Source organism: Hippoglossus hippoglossus, chromosome 14, assembly GCF_009819705.1.
Source record: "Hippoglossus hippoglossus isolate fHipHip1 chromosome 14, fHipHip1.pri, whole genome shotgun sequence".
In the NCBI taxonomy this organism is placed as follows: domain Eukaryota; kingdom Metazoa; phylum Chordata; class Actinopteri; order Pleuronectiformes; family Pleuronectidae; genus Hippoglossus; species Hippoglossus hippoglossus.
The window spans coordinates 12,294,963-12,319,230 of NC_047164.1; the positions used below are offsets into that span (position 1 = coordinate 12,294,963).

General features: G+C 41.4%; 3 protein-coding genes across 5 annotated transcripts; 2 read left to right on the forward strand and 1 right to left on the reverse strand.

Moving 5' to 3' along the window:
- The first annotated feature begins 1,594 nt into the window (after positions 1-1,594).
- inpp5kb (inositol polyphosphate-5-phosphatase Kb) lies at positions 1,595-10,364 on the forward strand. 3 transcript variants are annotated; one of them, XM_034607441.1, is made up of 14 exons: positions 1,595-1,822; positions 3,253-3,304; positions 5,555-5,659; positions 5,751-5,859; positions 6,716-6,832; positions 7,249-7,424; positions 7,521-7,632; positions 7,716-7,825; positions 7,928-7,954; positions 8,833-9,043; positions 9,137-9,274; positions 9,354-9,437; positions 9,536-9,640; positions 9,932-10,364. In XM_034607441.1, exons 2-14 carry the CDS (start codon positions 3,261-3,263, stop codon positions 9,998-10,000), a joined length of 1,407 nt encoding a protein of 468 aa, XP_034463332.1. In that variant the 5' UTR covers positions 1,595-1,822; positions 3,253-3,260; the 3' UTR covers positions 10,001-10,364. The 3 variants fall into 3 exon arrangements, with proteins under 3 accessions (XP_034463332.1, XP_034463329.1, XP_034463331.1); XM_034607438.1 differs by lacking the exons at positions 1,595-1,822; positions 3,253-3,304 and adding an exon at positions 4,603-5,356; XM_034607440.1 differs by lacking the exons at positions 1,595-1,822; positions 3,253-3,304; positions 7,928-7,954 and adding an exon at positions 4,631-5,356.
- Positions 10,365-12,162: 1,798 nt separating this feature from the next.
- nle1 (notchless homolog 1 (Drosophila)) lies at positions 12,163-17,514 on the forward strand. The gene is made up of 13 exons (XM_034607116.1): positions 12,163-12,314; positions 12,939-13,100; positions 13,857-14,077; positions 14,216-14,295; positions 14,400-14,476; positions 14,563-14,660; positions 15,267-15,459; positions 15,578-15,713; positions 15,836-15,882; positions 15,965-16,167; positions 16,320-16,479; positions 16,565-16,635; positions 16,727-17,514. Exons 2-13 carry the CDS (start codon positions 12,963-12,965, stop codon positions 16,737-16,739), a joined length of 1,437 nt encoding a protein of 478 aa, XP_034463007.1. The 5' UTR covers positions 12,163-12,314; positions 12,939-12,962; the 3' UTR covers positions 16,740-17,514.
- A 2,163-nt stretch (positions 17,515-19,677) lies between these two features.
- On the reverse strand, positions 19,678-23,489 carry slc25a1a (solute carrier family 25 member 1a). The gene is made up of 9 exons (XM_034607093.1): positions 23,082-23,489; positions 22,444-22,551; positions 22,237-22,336; positions 21,235-21,373; positions 21,061-21,145; positions 20,837-20,941; positions 20,585-20,700; positions 20,437-20,510; positions 19,678-20,350 (listed from the first exon to the last, which is right to left on the reverse strand). Exons 1-9 carry the CDS (start codon positions 23,323-23,325, stop codon positions 20,236-20,238), a joined length of 1,086 nt encoding a protein of 361 aa, XP_034462984.1. The 5' UTR covers positions 23,326-23,489; the 3' UTR covers positions 19,678-20,235.
- Positions 23,490-24,268: the final 779 nt, after the last annotated feature.

A 24,268-nucleotide genomic window follows, 5' to 3' on the forward strand; every position in this document is an offset into this window, starting at 1 on the left:
ACTGTTTTGAAATTGTTAAATCTCTCTCTCTCTCTCTCTCTCTCTCTCTCTCTCTCTCTCTCTCTCACTCTCTCTCTCTCTCTCTCTCTCTCTCTCTCTCACTCCTGTTGACCTGTCTCCTGTTTTTCTTTCTTTTATTGTGAATTTGTGCCTTTTTGTCATCTTATCTTCCAATAACACTACTGTACATTGGAGACGTAAGAAATGAATAAAAAGAAGCAGAGCAACTGTACAGACGTTTTGATGTGAATGTTTTTTTTTTACACAAAAGCAATCAAGGCAGCGTGTACAATGATACCTGTTAGGCTTGTAATAAAACCTATGCGGCGACTATCCCACAATAACAGAAAATGATGAAAGTGGGAACTGAAAAATCATATTGCAATTTATACATATTTTACATATATATATATATATATATATTCATTTTAAATATAATTAATATATCAGTAAGATTGGTAATTTAACAATTTACTGGTGAGAAAACTAAAAACACAGACTGTGGCAGGCAGTAGCTGCTATATGCACACACACACACACACACACACACACACACACACACACACACACACACACACACACACACACACACACTGTAGGCAGGGTAAAATTAATCAGGCTTTGGATGGCAAAGATTACTTTAAATCCTGATTATGAAGCTGAAGAGGAGCCAAGAATGAGAACTGCAACATGTTTAGGGAGATGTTGATGAGACTCTACCCAGTCTGTGGGTGTTTGAAAGGAAATCTTTCTCACAGCAAGAAAGTTCAGAGTCTGAGCTTTTCTGTGCAAAGTTTTTTCTCATGTTCTTCCCATGTATGTGTGGGTTTTCTCAGAGTGTACTCCGGCTTCCCACAATAAAGGCATCCAGTTTAGGTTGATTTGAAACATTGAAATGCCTGTTTGTTTAAACGTGAGTGTCTCTATATGTCGAGAGCGTATCGCAGGGTCAACATACAGAGACAAACATTCACACTCATGGCTAATTTAGAGTCTCTAATTAATCTAACCCTCTGCATGTCTCTGAACTGTGGGTGGAAGCTGGATCACCTGGAGAAAACCCACACATGGGGGGGGGGGGGGGAATTGATTTTGTGGAATCAATTAATTGTTTCTCATTAGCTTAAGTGTTTTAAAGGTCATTCAAATGTGTAAATGTTTTATTTTTTTTACACCACTCCAGCATTTATAATCTTCACCTCTTTTTTCTCAACTGCTGCTCAACTCATTGAATTAAGTTTTGAAAACAACACTAGCTTATTAACAGCTCTCCCAGCATGCATTGTTAGATGTTCAAACCTAATATTTATACTATTCCCCATGACTGAATTGTCCAGAATCATTGCCCTTTAAGAGAAGTTCTAGGTTTTTTGCTGTATTTACGTTGAAATGGCACAAAGAGCGATGCTGAGCACCCAACACATTCCATATGTTAAGAAAGTGAGGGATTATTTATGAACATACAAAGAGGGCTTTAATGCAAAAAACACTGTGCGTCATGGTGACATTCGATAAACAAACGTGTCCATTCAAGAATAAGATAATACTTTCTCACTGGATTGTTGGCCAACCTGGGATAATAAGCTTGATCCGATGTTCCGCTTTAAGTCCAGAGCAGGTTGTGTGTGGGACCTTGCACTCAGGAGGGGAACAGCAGAGCGCAAAGTAAAGGCAACGGAAAAGAGAAGAAACAGTCAAACAACGGGACTCACCATTGGAAAGCAGATCCAGTCCCTCGACTCCCCTTTGGAGATCTTCGTCATCTGTGCCCAGGGGGTCTGCGGCTTCTTCCCGACACCACAAGAGAGAGACACTGATAAAGGTACTGCCCTGAATCGATGATGGTGGGGGTTTATTTTCAGCAGGTTCTTGAAAAGAAAGAAAGAAAAAAACACATTTAAAAAAATGTTAAGACCATGGCTTGATTACATCAGATTAAACATCTTCATAAATAAATTAGAGGGTAATGATCTTCTTGAAGATTAAATTGTCACATTAAAAGACTTCAGTTGATGTTCAAAGCTTTGAGAACTTAAAGGTCAGAAACAGGTAGGACTGTCCTTCAGGGTTCGAAGAACACAGTTTTTAAGACTGGACAATCAATCCAAAAATCCAACAGATATAGAAAATGATGGGTTACATTTGAGACAAATGATTGGAACCATTGTGTTACTTTTAAACCAAAACATGCCAGCCTTTATAGAATCCACTTACGGAGTACCAGTGTTAGTGTGTGTGTGTGTGTAGAAAAAAAAACCTATTAACCATCACTCATCTTTCGCCGGTGTGTCCCTAAAAACTGGTCCCCATTGTGGCGCTAAGGTTTAGGTGATCAGGGTTTATGCAAATGTAAGTTTGACTAAAAGTTTACCAAACAATGTTTATATTGACAGTGACATCAATATGTCAAAATATATGTTAGCCTTAGCGACTTGCTAGCTTGCAAACATAGTGGAGCATTTAGCAGTTAAAGAGCCACATAGTTTTTTCAGGTATTTCTTTTTTTGGGACATAAACAGAACTGAGGTGAGTGACTGTTACATTTCTGTAGTGGCCAGAAACATTAGTTAATGCCAATGTCGTTAAACTGTCTACTGTTACTGTTTGCAGCTTGCTATGCTGCCCCCAAGTGGTCAAAACACCAATTAATGCAACTTTAACACAATGTCATCACAAACGACAAAAGAATGTGTTTGCATGTGCCCATTGGAAATTAATCAATAATGTTGTAAACTTTGGTTTTTCTGTAATCAGCCTGTCAAAATGGTCTATGGTGCAAAAGCCTCAAGATACTGGCTTTTCCAATATGGATTTTAATGGAAGACAACCACATGGTCATTTTCTAAATATTTAAATGAATATCATATATTGACATTCTGCAGTGTTCTTCTCTGAGACCTTTTGCTTTTTGGCCAATAAGCTGTATGACCCCACAGCCAAATATTTATCACGGACAAAGTATAAAAATAAAATCTCTTTAAAACATCAGGAACCTTTTCTTCCACTATAACTAAATCTGTGTAAAAAAAATGTGCTTCTACATGTGACCTTCAGGGCACTGTCACTTTCAGGTGGAGGAAGTTAAGCGTGATTTGACATGATTACAAAGCCATTTCAGAAATGGCTTTCAGGCATCCCGGTCAGGTTCGGCTTTTGTCTGATTTATTGGGCTCTAGCTCTATTATTGTGCTTATGTGTGTCCTGTTTGTTCTCAATTTGTTTGGGCACGTGTGTGTGTCTGTGTATCTGCAGGGGAGGAAATGAGCACTGGAAGATTTCGAAGTGGTGGGAGGGACAAGTGCAGGTAAGATCAACATTCACCTTTTCTCCCACTTCTTCTTCTTCTTCTTCTTCTTCTTCTTCTTCTTCTTCTTCTTCTTCTTCTTCTTCTTCTTCTTCTAGAAACAACAGAGAGAAAGTAGCGATGAAAGTAATTGTGATAGAAAGCACAGACTTTAGGCAGAACAGGCTGTATACGTGAGTACAGAAAAAGACGCTGGGACCCTCCTGTACAGTTGCCTAACTAGTACAAATTTAAGCCAAATATAGTCTTTTCAGGGTTCCGTGATAAATCTGAAACAGTCTCCACTTCGTCATTTCTCACTGGACCAGTGAACCCCCGTCTGTTATCCACTTAACACTTCTGCTTGCTAAAGAATGTGTCCTAATTCTCTTCATGTGACACTGTTACATGGTGTGACAGGGAGAACTGGGGCACCCAAGATTAGCACTTTATGTATTTTCTCCAAGCTCATTTCCACTGCTGTTTTCTTTTTCATCATACACTATTGTCCGCCACAGTGAAAACACTGACATTGATTACTCATATCAATATGTTTTTTAAATGAATTTGTTGAATGCTTGTTTAAAGGCAAAACATTTTTTGTTTTAATATGTTGTCAATCATTGATGGCAGCAAATTTGCCAAAAAAAACTAAAACAAATAAGGAATTTAATCCCTTAATAAAATAAAAGGTCGAATTAAAATGAATAATTACTAATTAATAAAAAGAATAAACAGAGTCTATAAAGAGTAAGAGGCTTGATTGAACTTTCTCACAGTTTCTAATCCCAGTCATTGTTCACAGAGCGACACATTTTCTAATTCTGGCTACTAAACTCTGAAACTAAACGTCTCACCTACAGCTGAAAGTCTTATCCGCATTCATGGTTTTGAAATCTTAAAGCGTCTAAATATAAATTTACGCATTAGGGTAAATATTCAGAGTCACTGATTGCTTCATGTATTATGACCTTCCAAATCCATTATGTAAATTCGTCCACTACTGACTGTGCTGCAAAAATAAAATTAGATAAAACTATTATATAAAGAAATGAGGCATCTGTGTCAGAGCCGCATCAACTCCGTTTAACCCCCACCTCAATCTGGGTTTACAAAGATAACCTTTCACCTACATGTGGAGGGGCTGGATTGAGGCCAAAAGAAGCTAATGCTATTGTGCACTGATGTCCCGTCACTAATACACGGCTGTAACTGCGGCGCAGTGGTAAGTGTACTCAGCTGATGGGGAGAATGCTGGTTGAGTAAACCTCTTAGAGATCTGAACGCTTGCTCAAGTCTTGCAACAGTACCCGCAAGGATGGAGGATCAGCCCCTGGTCCTCCTCTTCTATCCCCCTGTGACTCAAGGACAAACACACATTCACATGCCAGCGATTATGGTCCAAATCGGACTCGTTCTTGCCCACATTCCTGAGTCGACCCCACTGCTTTGTGAATCGTTGCTCCATCGCTGCCTGATCACACCGGACTCTGCCACAGAAAGGATTACACCAACACAGAGGCGCAGAGTTTTCTTTCATCCTGGTCAGTTTGGAGGACCTGAAACAGAAGCTCCCTGAAGCACCTGCAGAGAGATTTGACAAACGGGGGGGGGGGAACGATTCACGTTACTTCCACTGGTCTGAGCAGAACGAAGGCCTCTCTCATCAAATGGCTGCAAACAAACCAACTAGAGAAGTCTGAGGAGGAATCAAGCCAAGAGCATTTCGTTCACTGGATTCTGCTCGTTTCCAATAAAGCGTTTTTATTTGAACAATCCAAAATAACTTATAGGACAGAGAGGTAACAAAGCTCAAATCAGGAAGACCTTATTTTCAGTCTAATATCCAAAGATGGACACCTTCACAGGCAGCCTGCGTTTGCGCTCAGACAGCATGAGCAGCTCTGCATCTCAGGGCTCGAGGTCCAAGGTGCTCCTCCGCCAGCGTCTGGCCCAGCTGCTGACCTGCATCGAGGACCTGAGCTCTGACGACGAGGCCAGCGAGGAGGTGTCCCGCTCACTGGACGAGGCGTTTCAGCTCTGTGGAAGCTACATTCCCACAGACGCATTCAGGTTGACACATGTTGACACATGCACAATGGATCAATTTTTAATGCCTCTACTTTCTTTTTCCAAGTCATGTAAAAATATTCACACAAATGTTATTTGAATTTGAAGGAAATGTGACCTTATCTAATGGATATTTTTTATTTTCTGTATTTTCATCACTTTGATTAATTACTGTCATTAACCAAAACCCAAAACTTCCAGGATGCACATGGTGACCTGGAACGTGGCCACAGCAGAGCCTCCTGAAGACATCACCTCTTTGCTGCAGCTGGATGTCCAACCCCCCACAGATCTCTATGTGATTGGGTCAGCAACAAAATATGGAACCTGGCACTTAATTTGAAACAACGACAGTATGCCAGTAATGGTCATACATTGTTGTGTATGTGTGTGTTAGCCTGCAGGAGGTGAGCTCTTCGCCTGTGAGGTTCATCTCAGACCTGTTGGTGGAGGACTCCTGGAGCCACGTCTTCATGGACACGCTGGCCCCCAGAGGATTCATCAAGGTGAGAGGAGACAAAGGCAGGAAGAGGGAAACTAGTGTGTGGGCTGATATAAGTAAAAAAGTGTGAGGAAATCGGGGGAGGTGAACAACTGGTATAAATAATACTAACCTGAGGCCCTACTGTAAAAAATAACAATCATAAAACAATAGCTTGTACTGGGTTATATCACTTGTAACACTATGTTCACATATTGTGAGTTTTTTTGCATTTCATTGTATTTGGGTGTTTTTATTGCAATTGTTTTTAAATAAACTACCTGAAGAACAACTCAAGTTTTTCATAATCATCAAGCCAAAGAAAGATTACAGAAATAGGCACACCTCTTATACATCCACGTATATACAGAACACGAAATTAATATCATACTCAATTTCCCAAAAAAGACTGGAGTATATACCACTAAGAAGGCCAAAACAAAATTTACATTAAGGATACATCCAAATACAATGAAATCCCCAAAACTGAAAATGTTAAACTCAGAACCACAAACATTTAAAAAAAAAAATGTACTCCAGACTTTGTTGTGAAATTGAGAATGAGTAAGATTTTTCTTATTGTAATGTTCTCTGGTGTCTACGAGAATATATGAAAAATGTATGAACAACATATACCAAAAATTGAGTCTTGCTTTCGTTGAAGACCGAGTTGTAAAACAATACTTTATTTTGTAATTGATCACTGCGCCTGTAGTGTTTGGTGTCTCGTATACCAATGAGGGTTAGTAACATATATAACATGAATTAATAACTGAAGTCCTACTGCATTTACATGTTATCATATATACAATAATGAAACTGAACAAAACTCTCTCTCTCTCTCTCTCTCTCTCTCTCTCTCTATCTATCTATCTATCTAGGTTACATCAGTGAGGATGCAGGGTTTGCTGCTCCTGGTTTTCGCCAAACAAGTCCACCTCCCCTACATCCGAGACATCCAGACCACGTACACTCGCACCGGCATCTTCGGCTACTGGGTAGGAAATCACAAGGCGAGCGCTGGTTAGCCCTAAGCCATAGAGATGACGACAACACGGTTAAACCCTGCACACCAGGAATCCCACTAGCATGAGATGCGGTGGAGTTTAAAGACACAATGAAAGGCCTATTGTGTTTGTTTAGTGGAACATCAACAGCTTTGACTGAATGAAATCTCAAACAAAGAGCACTCAGTGCTGGATCTGGTACATCCGAGGCAAACACCTCCAATACAAATGGCCGAATGCATGATTCAAGTTAAAGGAAAAACTTTATTTGATCGAGAATTGATGGAAAAATGGGAATTAATTAGTGTTCTTAAAGATACTATAATTCTGTATTCATGATTCATGAAACATTGTGATCTACTTCACATACTCCTGTACATTCCCCCTCCTCTGTTTGTCTGTGTTAGGGTAATAAAGGAGGAGTGTCCGTGCGTTTTTCTTTCTACGGCCACATGGTGTGCTTCCTCAACTGCCACCTAGCAGCCCACATGAACTACGCTCTGCAGCGCGTCGACGAGTTTGAGTACATCCTGGAGACGCAAGATTTTGACATCAGCGAGAGCCCAAACGTGCTGGACCACAAGTCAGCGCACGCACACTTGCATTGTGGAACATATGCACTGAGGGGTTGTTGGAAAGCAGGTAAAAACGTGGCTCCATCCCTCTCTCTCTCTCACAGGGTGGTGTTCTGGTTCGGTGACCTGAACTTCCGTATTGCAGACCACGGATTGCATTTCCTCCGCTCGTCCATCAACAGTGGACGCCTTAATTTGCTGTGGAGCAAGGACCAGGTGATGTGCCAACATGAGCACAAGCACTACTCACGCACAAACACTATAATTCTCACTCGCCAACGTCTGTCTTGTTTTTGCAGCTCTTGATGATGAAGAAGAAGGAAGCATTCCTGCAGGAATTTGAGGAAGGCCCGTTGAATTTTAAACCCACCTACAAGTTTGCCCGCAACTCTGACACCTATGATACCAGGTAACCTGAGCTTCTAGCAAGTCGCCAAAACAGACACACACATTTCAAACATGCATCCAAACTTTATCCGTGCTCCTCTCCCCATTTGAATTTTTTGCACAGCTCTCCGAAGACATGGTTTGGTTTTAAGTAAGACTCCCTTTGTGTTGCATGCCCCACGTTCCCTTATTTCTTAGTCTCTGCACCATCTGTCCTTTTTCCCCAAAGCTTTAGCCGCCACATCTTCGGTTGATATTTAACATGCACCCCCTGAGCCACGCAGACAGAAAACCTAAGCAGCAAACGCAGTGAACCCTGATGCTTAGATGCAATTGGGAGCAGCTCCTTCTGTGAGTCATATCCGTTCTTGACATGAGCACCGTGTATGTGTCTCTCTCAGAAAGAGCACTGTGGCGCTGCCTCTAACCATGTACAGACCCAGGCCCCTGCAGCGCTGCAGCACCACCCTCCTCTTCCTCCTCACCTCCCTCACATGGGGGCTGCTCTCTGTCTGGTTGGGGGCCTGGTACAGGGAGCTAGACCCGCCAAGGTGGGTGTCTCCATAGACATGCCCTGTTATTTACATAGGATAGGTTGTATAATCACAAAAACCTATGATCACAAAATAAGTGGAGACACTGATGTTAATGACAAGACAAAAAGGGGTTTAGTAAACTAATCACCACGATGAATTTCAGACGTGATCTGCAAATTCATGAGACCGGAGGCCGCTCCCTCCTGCACCCAGCACCCCACTGTTTGTTCCTGCATAATGTATGTGTCGCTTTTTATAGTGAAAGTGAATAGACATGAGCTATTTGTCAAATGGTATTGTCCACGCTCATCTGTCATTTCTTCACAGCTCTGTATCGCATGTGTGTGTGTCTGGTTTTTGTTTCCAATATTTCTGTATAAGAATAAGAATTGCAAGTTAGGTTGAAACGGACACTTGACACATGTGGAAACCGTTAGAAACAGAGAATTATTTTTCAGCCTGTGGTACCAACACTTGTCTTTGCGTTGCTCAGTGGCAAGAAGAGGAAACCAGCTTGGACAGATCGGATCCTCTGGCGCATCAAACCCAAAGACCTGCCATCGGAGGATGATGAGAAAGCATCGACTTGTACCGACGATGGACAAGATGAATATCCAATCATGGTCACCCAGGATAAGTACACCAGTGACATGAGCTATGGAGTCAGTGACCACAAGCCTGTCATTGCAACCTTCAGCCTGGAGGTGAAGTTTGCCTCTTTCATTCAAATACTACCACTAAATGAAGGTTTTTTTTGTTCATTGTCAAAACTCATCCTCCTCTTGTTGTTCCATCAGCTGAGGAAATGCTTTGACACGCCGATGGTGCACATCTCTCCTGTGGGTGTATGGAGCGCCGACCAGGATGCAGTTCTTACCTACACCGTCCAAGAGGACTTCATGTCCTCCACATGGGACTGGATCGGCCTGTACAAGGTACTGAGAACAACATATATGGCAAAAGAAAACCAATGATATAAGACAGATCTGAACTCAAGAGGTTTATGTCCTGCAGGTTGGATTCAAGAGTGCGTCCGACTATGAGACCTTTGTTTGGGTGAGGGAGAACGAGCTGCCAGAGACAAATGAAGTCATACAGGTAAATTACAAATGAGGCTTTTGAATTATATTGTTTAAAGTGAAAATAAGTTATGAGTGCAGGCTTCATTATCAGACACGTGTGTGTTGTGGTTGCAGATATCTGTGGATAAGGATGAGATCCCTCTGCTCGGTGGACAGTATGTTTTGGGTTACTACAGCACGAACATGCAAAGCATCCTTGGCCTTAGCTCAAACTTCCAGGTGAGTCATCTCTCAGTTACTTGTTATCATTTCTCCACTGACATAATAGTTGTATTTTTAAGTAATTAATATTCACTGTTAGAATAATGACAGAAATAGATGAAGGCAAAATATGGCTCCAGTAATAAACATATAACAGAATTTCCTATGTCAAGAAAAACTATACATAAACGTTGCTCTTTACAGGCGAGTTACGGCAGATCTTATTGAGGCCACTGTATTTTCAGTAGTAAGTGAGCATGGCAGTGGGCTGGTTGGTTTAAGGATCCCGTCTCTGTTTTGATCTTGCAGATCCTGGAGTCAAAGCGTGCTGTAATGGAGGGCCTGGTTCCTGAGGGCATCAACGGGATCAACAAATAAGAACAAAGTCACCGCAGTGCCACATCGTGTTCCTCTCGCCAGCAAATCTACAAAGAACCGAACTTTCAAATGCCTCATGATCAACTGGATACACGGATACAATCTTGTACTGGATAAGCCGACTCATTAAATAACTGCCATCACGTGTACTGGAAACTTGAGTTGTTGTCGGATGTTGCGTGTTAGGAATTCACTTTAAGTCAGATTCACTCTTGCTGGAACAGTTCCTTAATGCTGTTATGAGTTTATGCCTGTTAGAGTAGAAAATACAGTAATAAACATGTCAAATGACAGAGTTCATTTAAAAGCAAAAGGTGTGCTTATGTTTGTTCTTTGAAAGTCGTGCAGAATGACCTGTCAATCACATGGAACAATATAAATCATTTAGCCGTTTATTGTAATACAGGAGGAGGCTGTCTTGCTATCAATTGTTTGCAGCAGCTATTAGACCCTAATTTGTTGGGGTGGAATAAGGAAGATGGAAGATAGATTCAAAATATAATGTACACATGAATCCCCTGAAGAACATGAAAGGTTGATGTGGACTTTCACACTGAGGTGTTTTGAGTCATATATTTCTTTATGAGCCATTATCTGTGTGGTAATATAAAACGTGTGTGTATCATGACTGAGTATAAGGTAGTTAACATCAATAGCAATAGATTTATATTTTAAATTGACCTATGATTTTAATATTTCAAATATATATCTTTCTCTGAACTTCACTGTAGTTTCTCACTTCAGTCAAATTGCATGATGTCTTTTCAATTCCAATGCAAAAATGATTGTTGTCAAGGACAAAGAAAAGAAATGTTTCTGTGTGTGTTGTAGTGAAGTTGTGTATATTTGGTTGACTGATAAATAGTTTGTGTGTGTGATTAATATCACAACAACAGAAACTAACCCTGATATGTATTAGAATTTTTGGTTTTATTGGTAATGAAAATGTGCTTGCTTCCAGTAAGTTTTTAAATGTGCTCAATCTAAATGATCAGCAGCTCTATTCACATCTCAACAGGTGCTTTTCAGTTTTTATGTATAGTCTACATTTCAGGGATTAACTGTGCATCTGGAGCTTGCAAGGAAAGACAAGATTTGGCTTTGCTTAATGGATAAACAAGGATATTTCTCCCCTCTGCGGAAGCACATTGCATTCACAGAAGAAAAAATATTCAGAAATGATATCATGGCCTAATAATATCTTTCGTGTCTGGCAACTTTCACTTCCATGATTACGAAATAATTGCAAAACAATTTTCATAATTATGAAAAAAGTTGTCTAATAAGTAAATGATCGTGGACAGAAATTGGACAGGTTTAGATTGTTTTAATATTGATTCCATATCACGTAATTCAGTGACTGTCTATAGCAAATTTGACATAAAACATGTAAACTGTTATAAACATTGTTATGTTTTATATTTCTTGTTAAAAAAAACCTACATGTGTTCAATCAAGTGAAGACTTTTGGTGCTTTTCAAAACACACAGAATCATATATGTCGACCATATTAATATTTATATAGCTATGAGGATAGACAAAAAATAAAACATTTCTTTATTCTTCTGTTTTTTTTTATAATTGTATTTATCACAGAATCCAAAACATACATACAACATATCGACACATGAAATGCTTAACAAAGGATCGAAAACAAATGGTCCAGGGGTACTTGTCTAAAATAATTCATAAACCAAGGAATTATTTAAAAAAAAAGAACAGTTCTCTCTCGGTATAGTCTAGGTTTAGAGCCACTGAATTGACATTTGTGAATGTGGTATTTACCCAAGAAACATATATCATAAAGAAATTACCTTCACTATCAATCTTATAATACATCCTTAAAGCAAGAAGAAAAATATGAAACAAAACGTTTCTGTATGAACAGTTTAATATGAACTGTTACAAAAGGAACAGCTGGACTCGATCTCTGGTTGATATCTTCTCAGGAAAGATCTGATCAGTTTAAACTTCTCTCTCTTCTCTCACTTTGATCGGTCAGAAAACCCCTCAGAGGAGCAGACCTAACTCGAGGCCACATCCTCCAGGACGCGTCCTTATTTTTCGTGCTTGCGCCCTTACCTGAAACTTGACGTAGAAATATCGCGCAGAAAAGGTTACCGAAACATTACTAAAGATAAAGATGCGCAAACAGGCAAACCACCGACAACCTCTTCCTAGTCTGCGCTCCCATAATCCATTGCGAGAATCCGTCCCCTCACTTGAGTACTACTACCTCCGGGGCATCTGTCACCTAAAGGCTCTTCGGTGCTTCACACGTGGAGAGTGTTAGCACGTCGCTGCGTCTCTGAAGGTAAAGTTTGAGTTATAAACTAACGTAATATCGTACAAACCTGGAAACTGTTGTGTAAACAGGTGACGGTTCTCTTAGGGTCACGTGCTCGCTGCTAAAAACTTGTCTGAAATGCTAGCTAGCAAGCAGGCTAGTGGTGTTAGCTTTGCTGGTTGGGTTAGCTCAAAGTAAACACCTCATGGGTTAAGTTCATGTGGGACGACTTGGTCCCGATTGTTACGATAACAATGTTAAACCTGGATCTATTGTGGGCCGATACTTTAATACTTTAATGAGCGTTAGTAAGCTAACTAACATGCTGTCAGCTAGTTTAGCTAGCTGTACTGTTGCCTTCAGGACAATCAGGAAAACTCCATATCGTGTAGTGAACTGTATTCACTTCTGCAAAAATCTTTATTATATTTTGGCAACTTCAAGGTTTGGGGCTTAAAGGGAGTCCCCATCCACCATCCTTAACATTTAAAACAAGGTCTGTCCACCTTTTCTGTCTTTGTAGAGACTGCTGATGTATCATTTAGATGTTTCCCAAACACCACAAGAGACTTCACTTTATTTACAAACTTTAAATCAACATAACATAACGTGTTTATGCCTCCACCTAAATAAATCTCTTGTTTTTCTTAGGGTTGTATACAAACCAGATCGAAGATGTGGAGTGAGGACGTGGAGCGGCTGCTGATCCAGTTTCAGAATGAGGAAGGGGAGATTCTGGGTTCACCTTTCGATGTTTCTCTAGACATCACCCCAGACAAACTCCAACTGGTCTGCAATGCACTGCTACAGAAGGTAAGCACGTGGTTTTATGTAACGTCAGCAGGACGTGAGGTGTGATGTTCACATGAAAGCCTGCCAGTCTATCAAGAATCAATAAGTTGATTGAAATATGAATCATTGAGCTCACCCAAACCTAACAAGAAAAAATACACATGCTGAATATATAAGTATGAAACGCATAAATAATATCCCAGCCCTTAAAAGGGATTAAGTATGAAATGATTAAACTAGTGTCAAAATATGTTTTAAAAAAATAAAACCTCAACACCTAAAATGCATAGATAAGACACCAGCACCAGGGCAATTACAAAAAAACTCTGCTTTACTACCCTTTAGTAAAAGTCTACTGACTGTGCTGTTGTACTATATCCAGGTATTCAGGAGGTAGACAGCTTTGAGATATGTACTATTCTCCAATCTGGGTGTTTTTTGTCTTTAAAACATTTCAGTCTCTTATGGAAAGGGCGCATTTCAGCTGGGTGGGAGGGGTCCTTCAAAATATCTAAGCCTGTCTTTCGAAGTCTGGACTTTTACATTTCCTCTCCCACCCAGTTATGGTATACAGGCTTATATGTTAATCCTGTTGTAGTCTTCAACACAGTTCTCACTCTTCCCATGTTAAGTCCTTATTCCAAGTAATAATATTGCAGTAGCTAATGCAGATTTAATTAATCAACAGTTTAGATATACTATAAAAAGACTGGGTTCTGTTTTAACCCGTCTTAGCCACACTTATTAATGTCTCATTTTGTGTTACATTTTGTGTAGGACGAGCCAGTACCATTGGCATTTTTTGTGCGCGGAGAGTCCGAGGTGGTGTCCAACCTGCGGACTTGTGTGAAGGCTCTTGCCATCGAGACAGAGCAGGTCCTGCCAGTTGTGTACCAGCCCCAGGCTGTGTTCAGGGTCCGAGCTGTGTCCAGGTGTACCAGCACACTACAGGGACACACTGAAGCAGTCATCTCAACTGCTTTCAGCCCCACTGGCAAGTGAGTAACTCTAACAGAGAATTGATTTGCCTGTTTTCACAGTCTTTTGTTCTGTAGATTTATCATTTAGCAGCATCTTTTTTACACACGTCATAGGCTCAGATATGCTGGTAATTAAGTTGTCCTTGTTTGTTTAAGATATCTGGCTAGTGGTTCCGGTGATACCACAGTGCGCTTTTGGGACTTGTCAACTGAGACGCCTCATCACACTGCCAGAGGTATAGTCTCCACTGAGGGGCATCATGATCTGCAATGTTTTAAACATACAAATGATAAATCAGTGAATTAAGAAAACATTGAGCTTTATTCTGCTTTATTAAAGGACACACTCACTGGGTGCTGACCATTGCCTGGTCACCTGATGGCAAGAAACTGGCTTCAGGGTGCAAGAACAGTCAGGTATGCCTCCAACACACATATGTGATCTCTGTTAGGTGTGTCACATGAACATGCATTTATTCTTTTGTGGTTGTGTGTTTCTGCAGATCTGTCTTTGGGATCCAGTGACAGGTGCACAGATTGGGAAGACTATGACAGGACACACCAAGTGGATCACCTGGCTGTGCTGGGAGCCTCTCCATCTGTAAGTGCTCAAGTCATCCCTTTCTCACATGTGTATATCGCCTCCTATTATTTTGGCCAAATATATGGACATGCAGAGCATGAATGCATGGCGCACGGAACACCATCTATTGCAGTTTGAGCCGTCTATTGTGATATGTGTATCGCGCACGTTGATATCACGAGGACAATACATTTCCGATATATTGTGCAACCCTAATTAAAACAATGTTTTTCAGTTTCAAAATGTTCATGTTCTCTCACTACTCCTTCTCTCTCCTCTTTCTTCTGATAGAGACACAGAGAGGAGCAGTAAATTACAGACAGAGATGCTAAGAAATGTAAAAAATGTACTATTCACGGTCCAAACATGTATGAAAAGACTCCAAATTAACACAGTGGCCTTAGTAGTGCTCCTTGGCTGTGGCCGGGCTGTGCGCCCTATACCAGCTGTTGAGCTGTCCGTGGTCTCTGCATCTGTAGCCAAGGACTGTTAATGTTTATCGCAAGTCATATCGCCATATTCAACAACGTTATCGCATGTTTTCCTAATATTGTGCAGCCCTAGTTTTAATCGATCTGTCCTGATTTACTGTTTTTCTGATCACTATCTCCCTTTCTCTTTCAGTAACCCAGAGTGTCGTTACATAGCCAGTAGCTCGAAGGACGGCTCATTACGTATCTGGGACACCGTGTTGGGACGCTGTGAGAAGATCCTGACTGGACACACTCAGTCAGTCACCTGCGTGAAGTGGGGAGGAGATGGACTTCTGTATAGTTCTTCTCAGGACAGAACGATCAAAGTCTGGAGAGCCGAAGACGTAAGTGTGTGTGCGCATGCGTGTATGTGTGACTGAGAAAATTGAGGAGAAAAGAGTGAGGAGATATCTGTGTGGCAGAGCAAGTCATAATGTGTGTAATGTGTGTCTGTGGATACAGGGTGTCCAGTGCAGGACTCTGCAGGGTCATGCCCACTGGGTGAACACCCTAGCTCTCAGCACAGACTATGTTCTGCGCACTGGTGCTTTTGAACCTGCAACTGCCACTGTGAACCCACAAGACCTCAAGGGATCACGTAAGGCCTTAGAGTTTAAAGTGTGAACTCACTTTTTCTGTTCAAATCTAAAAATCACGTTTTCTGTAAAACATGTTTCTGTGGAGGATTCTTTTCATGTAACAAGTATTATTTTCCCCCAGTGGAAGAGCTGAAGGAGAAGGCCTTGGAGAGATATAGTAAAGTCAGGGTAAGTTATTATCTGTTGTGAAGTATTGATGTGTCTGTGTCCACTTTATATCAGTGCCCTTACTCCTGCTCCTCTGCCGCAGGGTTCCGCCTCAGAGCGCTTGGTGTCCGGCTCGGATGATTTCACCTTGTTCATGTGGAACCCTGCAGAAGAGAAGAAACCTCTCGCCAGGTTGACAGGCCACAGCGCTCTGGTCAACGAAGTCCTCTTCTCCCCGGACACCAGGCTCCTCGCCTCTGCCTCGTTCGATAAATCTGTTAAAATATGGGACGGACGCACTGGAAAGTAAGAAAATCTCTCATCCACAACATCTGGCATTTTACGAGGTGTCATAAATTATCTGTGTGTAATACTGCTGTTGTCCAGATGATGGGGCTGTAAGCCTAATGTGTCTATCACTATATAATTCCTCTGCCTGTTTGTCTATCTACCTTCAGGTACTTGATGTCCCTGCGTGGCCATGTGGGATCTGTGTATCAAGTGGCGTGGTCCGCAGACAGCAGGTTGCTGGTCAGTGGCAGCAGTGACAGCACTCTAAAAGTTTGGGATGTTAAGACTGGAAAGCTTAACATGGACCTGCCTGGCCACGCTGATGAGGTGAGGAAAGATGTCACAGAAATCGTGATAGTGGTGTTTTTATTCTATTTTTTCCCCCTAATAGCAATGTTTGTTGTATCTGTAGGTTTATGCCGTGGACTGGAGTCCTGATGGACAAAGAGTGGCCAGTGGCGGGAAAGACAAATGTCTCCGGATGTAAGTGAAATGCCAAACATCTTTATCGGTTTAGTTAATCGTTAAATACCAGTGTTTCCTCTGACCTAACACCGTGTGTGTGTGTTCCCAGATGGAGAAGATAGTCAGTCCTCTGTTCTGACGCTGGCTGAGGATTCACATCTTCTAACGTCAAGAAACCCGACAGCTGGAGCAAGGGTGACTAGACTGTTCCTAATCCACCATTTGGCTTTATTACATGGTCCGTCAAATGCATTGTGTCAAGGAACTGTACTCTGGTCACGATGCAGACGTCACGGGAATACTGATGAGTGTAAAGGTGTTCAGCTCAATGGAACTGAAGAATGGGAGACGTTTTCATCACAACAAACATCCGTTAAGATAATTTCAAATAGAAGCTGTACTGTGCGGATTTCAGTATTTGCATCTCAGATTTGTGCTATGAGGATTTATATTCATGTACATACTGTTCATGTACCTACTGGATATACAGAAGCCACAAACAAGGACTTGTATTTAAAAGTGAATACATTTCACCTGCACATTAGGAAACATATTTCTCAGCAGCATGTTTGTCCCCTCCCTCACCTTAAGCTTCACTAAATGACCTATATCCCGAAGGTGACAGGTGGGAGCGCTAATACCTTCCTCTGTGATGTTAATGCAGACGGAGCTCGCCATGCTCCGTCAGCCTTTAATCTCCTCAGTCTCGCGGTCAGCAAAGCCGCAATCCGCTGTATTTTCTGCCTTTTGTAGCAAAGCCAAGTGTCACCAACTCTGAACCATGCGATTCTCATCAGTGAGGAAAATCCAGGTTCACCATTCCAGCTACGAGACGTTTTATAATCTGTACCAACTTGCTTTGTGTATATTTACCACCAATAAATCTAAATCACAGCATTTATGTCACTTCCAGTTAATTCACATAACTGATCTATGTAGAAAATTAAAACCTATAAGACAATAAATAACAGCAACGTATAAATGTTCAGGTTCCATGCATCATTGAATACTAAATTTCCAATGCTTAGGGAAGGGTATAAATATGTTTGGGGGGGTTTGGTTTGTTTTTTACAGCTTCTAGATGTTGCACAAGCATCTCGGACATAAACTAGAATGTCTCTCAGTTGAGCACATATTTCCACCAAGGCCCAACAGTCCCCTTCAAATTGCCAACACGATATATCAGTTCCCTAAATATGCCTGTTATTTGTTTTTCATCGAGGGCAATGAATTTCTCCTTAGAAAATCTGTGCAAATGTAAAAAAAAGAAATAACGTCCCTATCTCACAATGTCAAAGAAAGTGAAATAAAAAAAAAATACCCTTTGTCCGGATCCATGCCAAAATTGAGAGGGATACACATGCACTGATGGGCACATGCACGTACATAAACATGCATCTCAGGACGCCATTACTCTATATCTTTATGTAGTAAGCAGTTGTTGGCTGCGATTTATGTTAAGTATCACTTTTACTTTTTAAGACGCTTTCTACACTACTGGAGGCCGAACTTACCCCAAATTCCATATAAACATACACACACAGCCTCACAGTACATCCCATCATATTAACATTTAATGCTTAATTTTATTAATCTGATTAATCTCATTTACCTTTGCTCAAATCATTTTTATTAAGTTCAAGTATATTGAGACCAATGTAACCACATTATTTCTTCAGAGGTTTCCACATCTGATGACCTAAATCGAACTTTGAGCACTGAGGTTTTTTTTAACAATATTCTTTATTGATGTCTTGCCAACATGTTTGTTTTCCTTCAACTCAAATCATTCAATATCCCTGACAGGATCTTCTGAAATGGCAATGACTACACAGTATGAATATGCTGTATAAAGAGGTCCACATGGTGTTAACCTGCTTATACAAAGCAGTAAAGCAGAAGCACAAAGTTTGTAACACTGTAAAAAAAAATGTGCTTTGGTTAATAAAACCAAAGTGGCAGCGAGATATTTTAGAAGTAGTTTGGCAAAGAGCAATAAAAGGCTTCAGTGCGAGGCTGTGTAATTCAACTAGGTCAACAAAAAGCCTCACTAAAATCCTTGCTTTGCTATCAAGCCTCTGACACATCTCAGTTCCCCCTGCTGGGGTTCAATGCATGTAAACACTATGTTAGACAAGAATAAGTGCATTCAAAGATGGCTAATGAACAATTTCATCAGTTAGCGTACAAAATACTTATTTTAGCTTGATGTAAACAAAAGATACTCAAGTGACGTAAATCTTGACTAAAGGACAGTCTGATGTTTTAAACAATAAGCGCAAGAAAACAACTGAAGGCTCAAGCGTGTCAGAGTCGTATGGCTTACTCAGTCGGACATTTTCCCATCTTGTTATCTCGTGTGGAGAAGGGTTAGGGTTAAGTGGATCCACTTGTAAATTTCCGGCAGCACACCAGCACATGGTTGGAAATACAAAAGAGTCAGCCTGACTGAATATGAATAAATATGAATAGTTATATATTCCAAAATAAAACAGTACAAATATTCATTTGTAGAGATCACACCACCTACTGAAAACTTCAGTAACTTAATTGATGTTGAGAATTTAGTCATTTTTCCAGGATGTGGACGAGTTCAAAAACTGACTCTTACCTCCTACTATTAAGACTGCGTGTGAATATTTTTGCTACATATGATTTTTGCATCCCAACAATATGCTTTAATGTTGAGTCATGTCTGGTTGAAACTCAGGAGAGTTACTGACTCCAGACCAGTTTGTGTCGTGTCAACAAGCCTGTGAGCCACTGCCAGTGTGTAACAGGACGGATGCAGCATCAATTTTCATGCAGCCATACTCTTGTTTGTCAGCAGCAGCCATAAAATGCGCAAATGAACAGTATCTACACTTCATCACCAAGACACAGCGACAAAAATACTGTGAGTACTAAAGTACAATGATGCCACAATCACGGTCAAGTAAGCGATTCCAACACCGAGATGTGTTGAGGAACTGCACAGACATTTTAACGTTCTGCAGCAGGCTCGTTCAGTGTCCGGTAGCATCCCAGCTCTTCCCTCAGTATTAAGTAGTAAGTACTTAGTGAATCAGAAGACACATTTATGGTTTCAGTACAAAGTGGTCACTCTACAACATGTACAGTAACAACAGTCATAGAAAGCTAAAACAATAAAAAAAAAAACTAATGCCTCTTGAAATCTACTCAAGTAATTTTGTGCTGCTTCTCTAAATACTGTAAGGTTATTTTTCTTGTAATACGACTCAACAAACTGAGTCTACAATTTGGTCAGGTGCAGAGAATAACTCATCACCTACTTCATTTCCTTCTTTCCCTTTCCTGTCTCCTTCAAAACAAGGTGATCCCTCTCTATTCCCAAATCTGACCACTAGAGACAAAGAGAAATGCAAAACTGAGCTGTTTATCCTGCAACTAGACAGTCTCCCTTCTTTATTATCACCGATTGTAGATAGGTCCTGCAAAATGAATTGATTTATGAGTGGAAGCTGCTCAAGATGAAGTGTCATCTGTTCTCGGCGAATGCAGTGAGCTAGTATGAACTAGAGTAGAGGTGTTCAGTTGTGCGTAGCATGATGCACTGCTCCGTGCTTCCCTCTGAACCTCTGCCACTGAGCGGTCGGTCTACTGGGTCTTCCACATGTTGTTGAGTAGTTTGACCACCTCCTCGTAGATGACAAACACTATGGCCACGTCCAAGCACACGCGGCCAAGCCTGGGGACTGTCCCTTTGTAGAATCTGCAGGAAGGACAAGGTGAGATGAGATGGTTTGTCTGAAGCAGAGAAAGCTGATACAATGCAAGCCATGGATCAGGGTTACTCACGCTTGTGGTCCTTCGTGCTTCAAGATCTGGAAGGCACAGTCCACTGTGTTTTTGTAGCGGTGAGCCTCCAAACCCTAAAAAAACAAACCAGCGTCTTAAAAGAGGCAAACCTGGCGACAGTAGAATCACCAGTGGGTGGACTTCCTACCTGCATCCTGGTCTTCACCACATCCAGAGGTGTATTTCCAAAAACACTGGCGGCTCCAGCCGTTGCGCCGAACATTGCTGTGACAATCGGGTGCATATCTCGCCTGGGATCATCCCCTTTGAGGCCAAATCCAGGAGTTGGATTAATGGAGGGTGAAAAGAGGATAGTGGGATTTTTTTCAGTGAAAGGACTTGGATCGTTGGGAAAAAAAGAGGAGAGAGACATTGGATTTTGTTTTGCAGTGTTTCTCACCTTTGTACCAATTTCGTAGCGCATTCATCACATAGAACCGAATGGCCTGATTGCTTCCTTGTTTCAGCACTGTCGCTGTCAGACCTTGATACGTCCCCCGCACACCTACAGTCAAACAGATTAGGTTTCAATATGGAGCACAACACATTCACATACAAATTGCTAGTTAAAGATGGAGTTTGTAACAACTGCTTCAATGTTTTTCGATTCACTGCTGTCTTTACCCTGTTCTCTAATAATCTCGCTGACGCCATGGAAGAAGCCTCTGTAACGAGGTCTGAGGGAACACTGGTCGTGGATCAGCTTAACCTGGAGCAAAAGGGGAAAACCGTTGAAGTCAAGTCAATGTTGATTAAACAGACACTGGAAAGAAATGTGCAAATGTCAGCTCCACCGACCTTGAGTGTCTCCATGGGACAGACGACCACGATGGCCTCTGCTATCCCTGCACCTAACCCACACAAGAGGCTCCGCGTGTTATCCAGCCGACCTGTGGCGTCTCGCATCGGGTTGCTGAGCATCTCAAATGTGCCAAACCTGAGAGAAAGAGGGGGGAGAGACACATTCAAGGATAAGAATAGGTGGACATTTGTTTGATGGAATCAACTGTAATCTATAGTTAATTGTTAAATTCCTGGCTCCAAACAACTGACTCAATGGTGCTATTAATAGGTTTGCAATTAGTAGCATAGTTTCCTTAAGGAGTTAATGTTTTAACCACTGTCCAATATAAAACATTTGCTAGTTACAGTGTCAAATGTGATATTTGCTTCTTTTTTCTTAACATTGCATCTTTATGTTTGGGATGCATCATTACATTTGATAATAATAACTTGTTTTATATAGCACCTTTCAAAACCAGAGTTACAAAGTGCTTTACAGTGTTAAAAGATGCAAGATTCACCAAATCGTACAATATGAAATTGTTAAAATCGAATCTCAACGGTTAAAAATAGATTTGATAAATTTGATAAAACTGAGTCTGAGGAAGAGATTTAGAGGAAGATACTGAGTAACTAAGTTCTCCAGGCAGAGAGATCCAGAGATGAGGAGCCTGGACAGCAAAGGCCCTGTCAACTCCAGAGAGGAGATCCTTGTGGGCTCTTAAGGTTTTGCAACATTTTATAGACCAAACACTTAAGACTTGCACAAAAAACACAATAAATAGATTCTAACAGGACTTATTAGTTGCAGCCCTTCACATTTGGCTGGCCTTTACTTTAAGTACTGAGAAATGCTGAGTCGGCGCTTTGACACAAGTCAACTGTTTAAGTAATTAAAGGATTACAACCGTGACGCTTAAAGAATGAAGGAGCCAAATGTGCTTTACTACTGCAGCTGCAGTGTTCTTACACATAATCCAGTAAATAACCTGCTGTGTGTCATGTGTGCATCTTTACCTCACAGCAGACTTTGGTATTGATCCATAGAGCAGCGAGCTGAGTCCTCTGTACAACCCTCGGAGTCCATGATCCTGCACTGTCAACTTCACACAGTCCCCTGCACACACACAAACACACACACACACACAGCATCCAGGAGTGAGTAACCCAGGAGAGGATGAGCACACAACCCAGCAGTCAGTCACACACGGCCCAGTGACCTACCTATCCCTCGGTATCGCGGCGGGTTGGCTCTCTCGTCTAGCTGCAGCTGGGTCTTGACGTACTCTGTAGGGAAGGTGATGCAGATCTCGATCCCTCCTGCGATGCCACCTGGGTGAGGGCGAGGAGGGGGACAGAGAAGCACTGCATGTCAAGATTTGTTGACTCACTGCAGAATTGTTTGTGCATGTTGTGAGATCAGGAGAAACCAGCATCTCCATTTCAGTATATGTAAAAAAAAAAAAAAAAAGAGATGGATTAACTGCAGAGTGATGCTGGTGAAACCTCACTGCTGGATCTTTGTTTAAAATAAATGCTGATGTGACTATACAGCAGAACTGGAAAGAATAGCCGGGCTACTGAATGTACCTGCCTCCATTCAAAACACAGCATTACAACTTTCAGCATCTGTATGTATATTTAAAATAAGAAGGAAAATGTGAGCATGATGCTAAATAAATACAGACACAATACAATACATCATGCAACTGCTGAAGCATCACTGCTTGCCCAGTGCATTTTGACCCAGTTCTGCATGGATAACCTTAATGGCGACAGACTGGAGATCAGGCTGCGATGTGCAGAAAGCGATAGGTGACTATGATGAAAGGGGGGGCGGGGATCCTGCGTGCAAAATCCACCTGCAAGAATAGCCTTCCCGGGATGCGTAATTTTCCTCCCCCCGACCGCAGCCGCCGCCAGGTTCCTCCTGTCCGGGTACGGGCGCTGGTGGGCCGGCAGAGAGCCGCCCGGCCCCGCCGCGGCGCTCAGACGCTGGAATGGAGGCTGCTGATGCGGAGCCGGACTCGAGCATCCTCTCCTGACACCCCCGCTGCTCTCACACGGCCCCTCACACACCGCGAACGGCTTCAGCAGCGAAGACATGTCTGGTCGCTCAGGGGCTAGTTCCAGAAGATCCTCTACTGGGGCGAAGGTCCCAGTCAGACAATGTCACACAACAACAACACGGGGAGGGCGGGCCGACCGTGGCGGCGGAGGCAGCATCAATATTCAAAGCGCGGTCAGGTGATGGATCAGGCCATTGGCTCGCCACGCTGCCATACTGTCATTATTCACGTCATGTGACCAGGCATGACTTTTGTCGACCAATCAGGTGCAGGATGCTGATGCATTGATGTGTTAAGACTCATTTCCAGTCTGACCAGAGGGGTGTGATCCTGTTGACAACCACTGTAATCAATCTGCTGCTCGGACCACTTAGGTTCACTAATGTTATATCATTTATGCATTTAGCAAACGATGAATTAATACAATTTGAAACATTCAGATACTGTAGGTTCTGTGTTGTGCGCTAGAGCAGTCAATAAAGCTAAGATAATCCTTTATTAGTCCCACCATGGGGAAGATGGAATATTACAGGAGCAAGAGTCAAAACTAGGCATCAGTAAGTAATAATATTTAACATGCAGTACTTAAGTATAAAGATAATAATACTTAAGTGTACGGAAATATAAAAAATATAGAAACATGAATGGAATAAAAAAAGAAAAGATACTGGTGATATAAAATTAAATACACATTTAGAAACGTAGATTTATTTACTCGGTTTTCACCTGTATCCCTACATCTATATATATATATATATATATATATATATATATATATATAGGGTTTTACATATACGATATTGAAAATTCAGACATAGATATGTCTACACATGCATACATATATGAGGTCTTAATTTCAGACACAGACATGTATATGTATATCTACATGTACACATAGATATATATTTATATATCTACAAACATACTTTCAAGATATGGAAATTTCAGACATACTAGCCTATATCTAGATGTACATGGTC

Bases quoted from the DNA above. Each gene is read 5' to 3' on its own strand.
- inpp5kb (XM_034607438.1), top strand. From the start codon at position 5,136: ATGGACACCTTCACAGGCAGCCTGCGTTTGCGCTCAGACAGCATGAGC. The intron at 5,357-5,554 runs GTTGACACATGT...CAAAACTTCCAG, and splicing joins ATTCCCACAGACGCATTCAG to GATGCACATGGTGACCTGGA. The intron at 9,641-9,931 runs GTGAGTCATCTC...TTGATCTTGCAG, and splicing joins GCCTTAGCTCAAACTTCCAG to ATCCTGGAGTCAAAGCGTGC.
- nle1 (XM_034607116.1), top strand. From the start codon at position 12,963: ATGTGGAGTGAGGACGTGGAGCGGCTGCTGATCCAGTTTCAGAATGAG. The intron at 14,296-14,399 runs GTATAGTCTCCA...GCTTTATTAAAG, and splicing joins GCCTCATCACACTGCCAGAG to GACACACTCACTGGGTGCTG. The intron at 16,480-16,564 runs GTGAGGAAAGAT...TTGTATCTGTAG, and splicing joins TGCCTGGCCACGCTGATGAG to GTTTATGCCGTGGACTGGAG.
- slc25a1a (XM_034607093.1), bottom strand. From the start codon at position 23,325: ATGTCTTCGCTGCTGAAGCCGTTCGCGGTGTGTGAGGGGCCGTGTGAG. The intron at 22,552-23,081 runs GTGGATTTTGCA...GCCCTCACCCAG, and splicing joins CGGGAAGGCTATTCTTGCAG to GTGGCATCGCAGGAGGGATC. The intron at 21,146-21,234 runs GTCGGTGGAGCT...CTTTTGCTCCAG, and splicing joins GTCCCATGGAGACACTCAAG to GTTAAGCTGATCCACGACCA.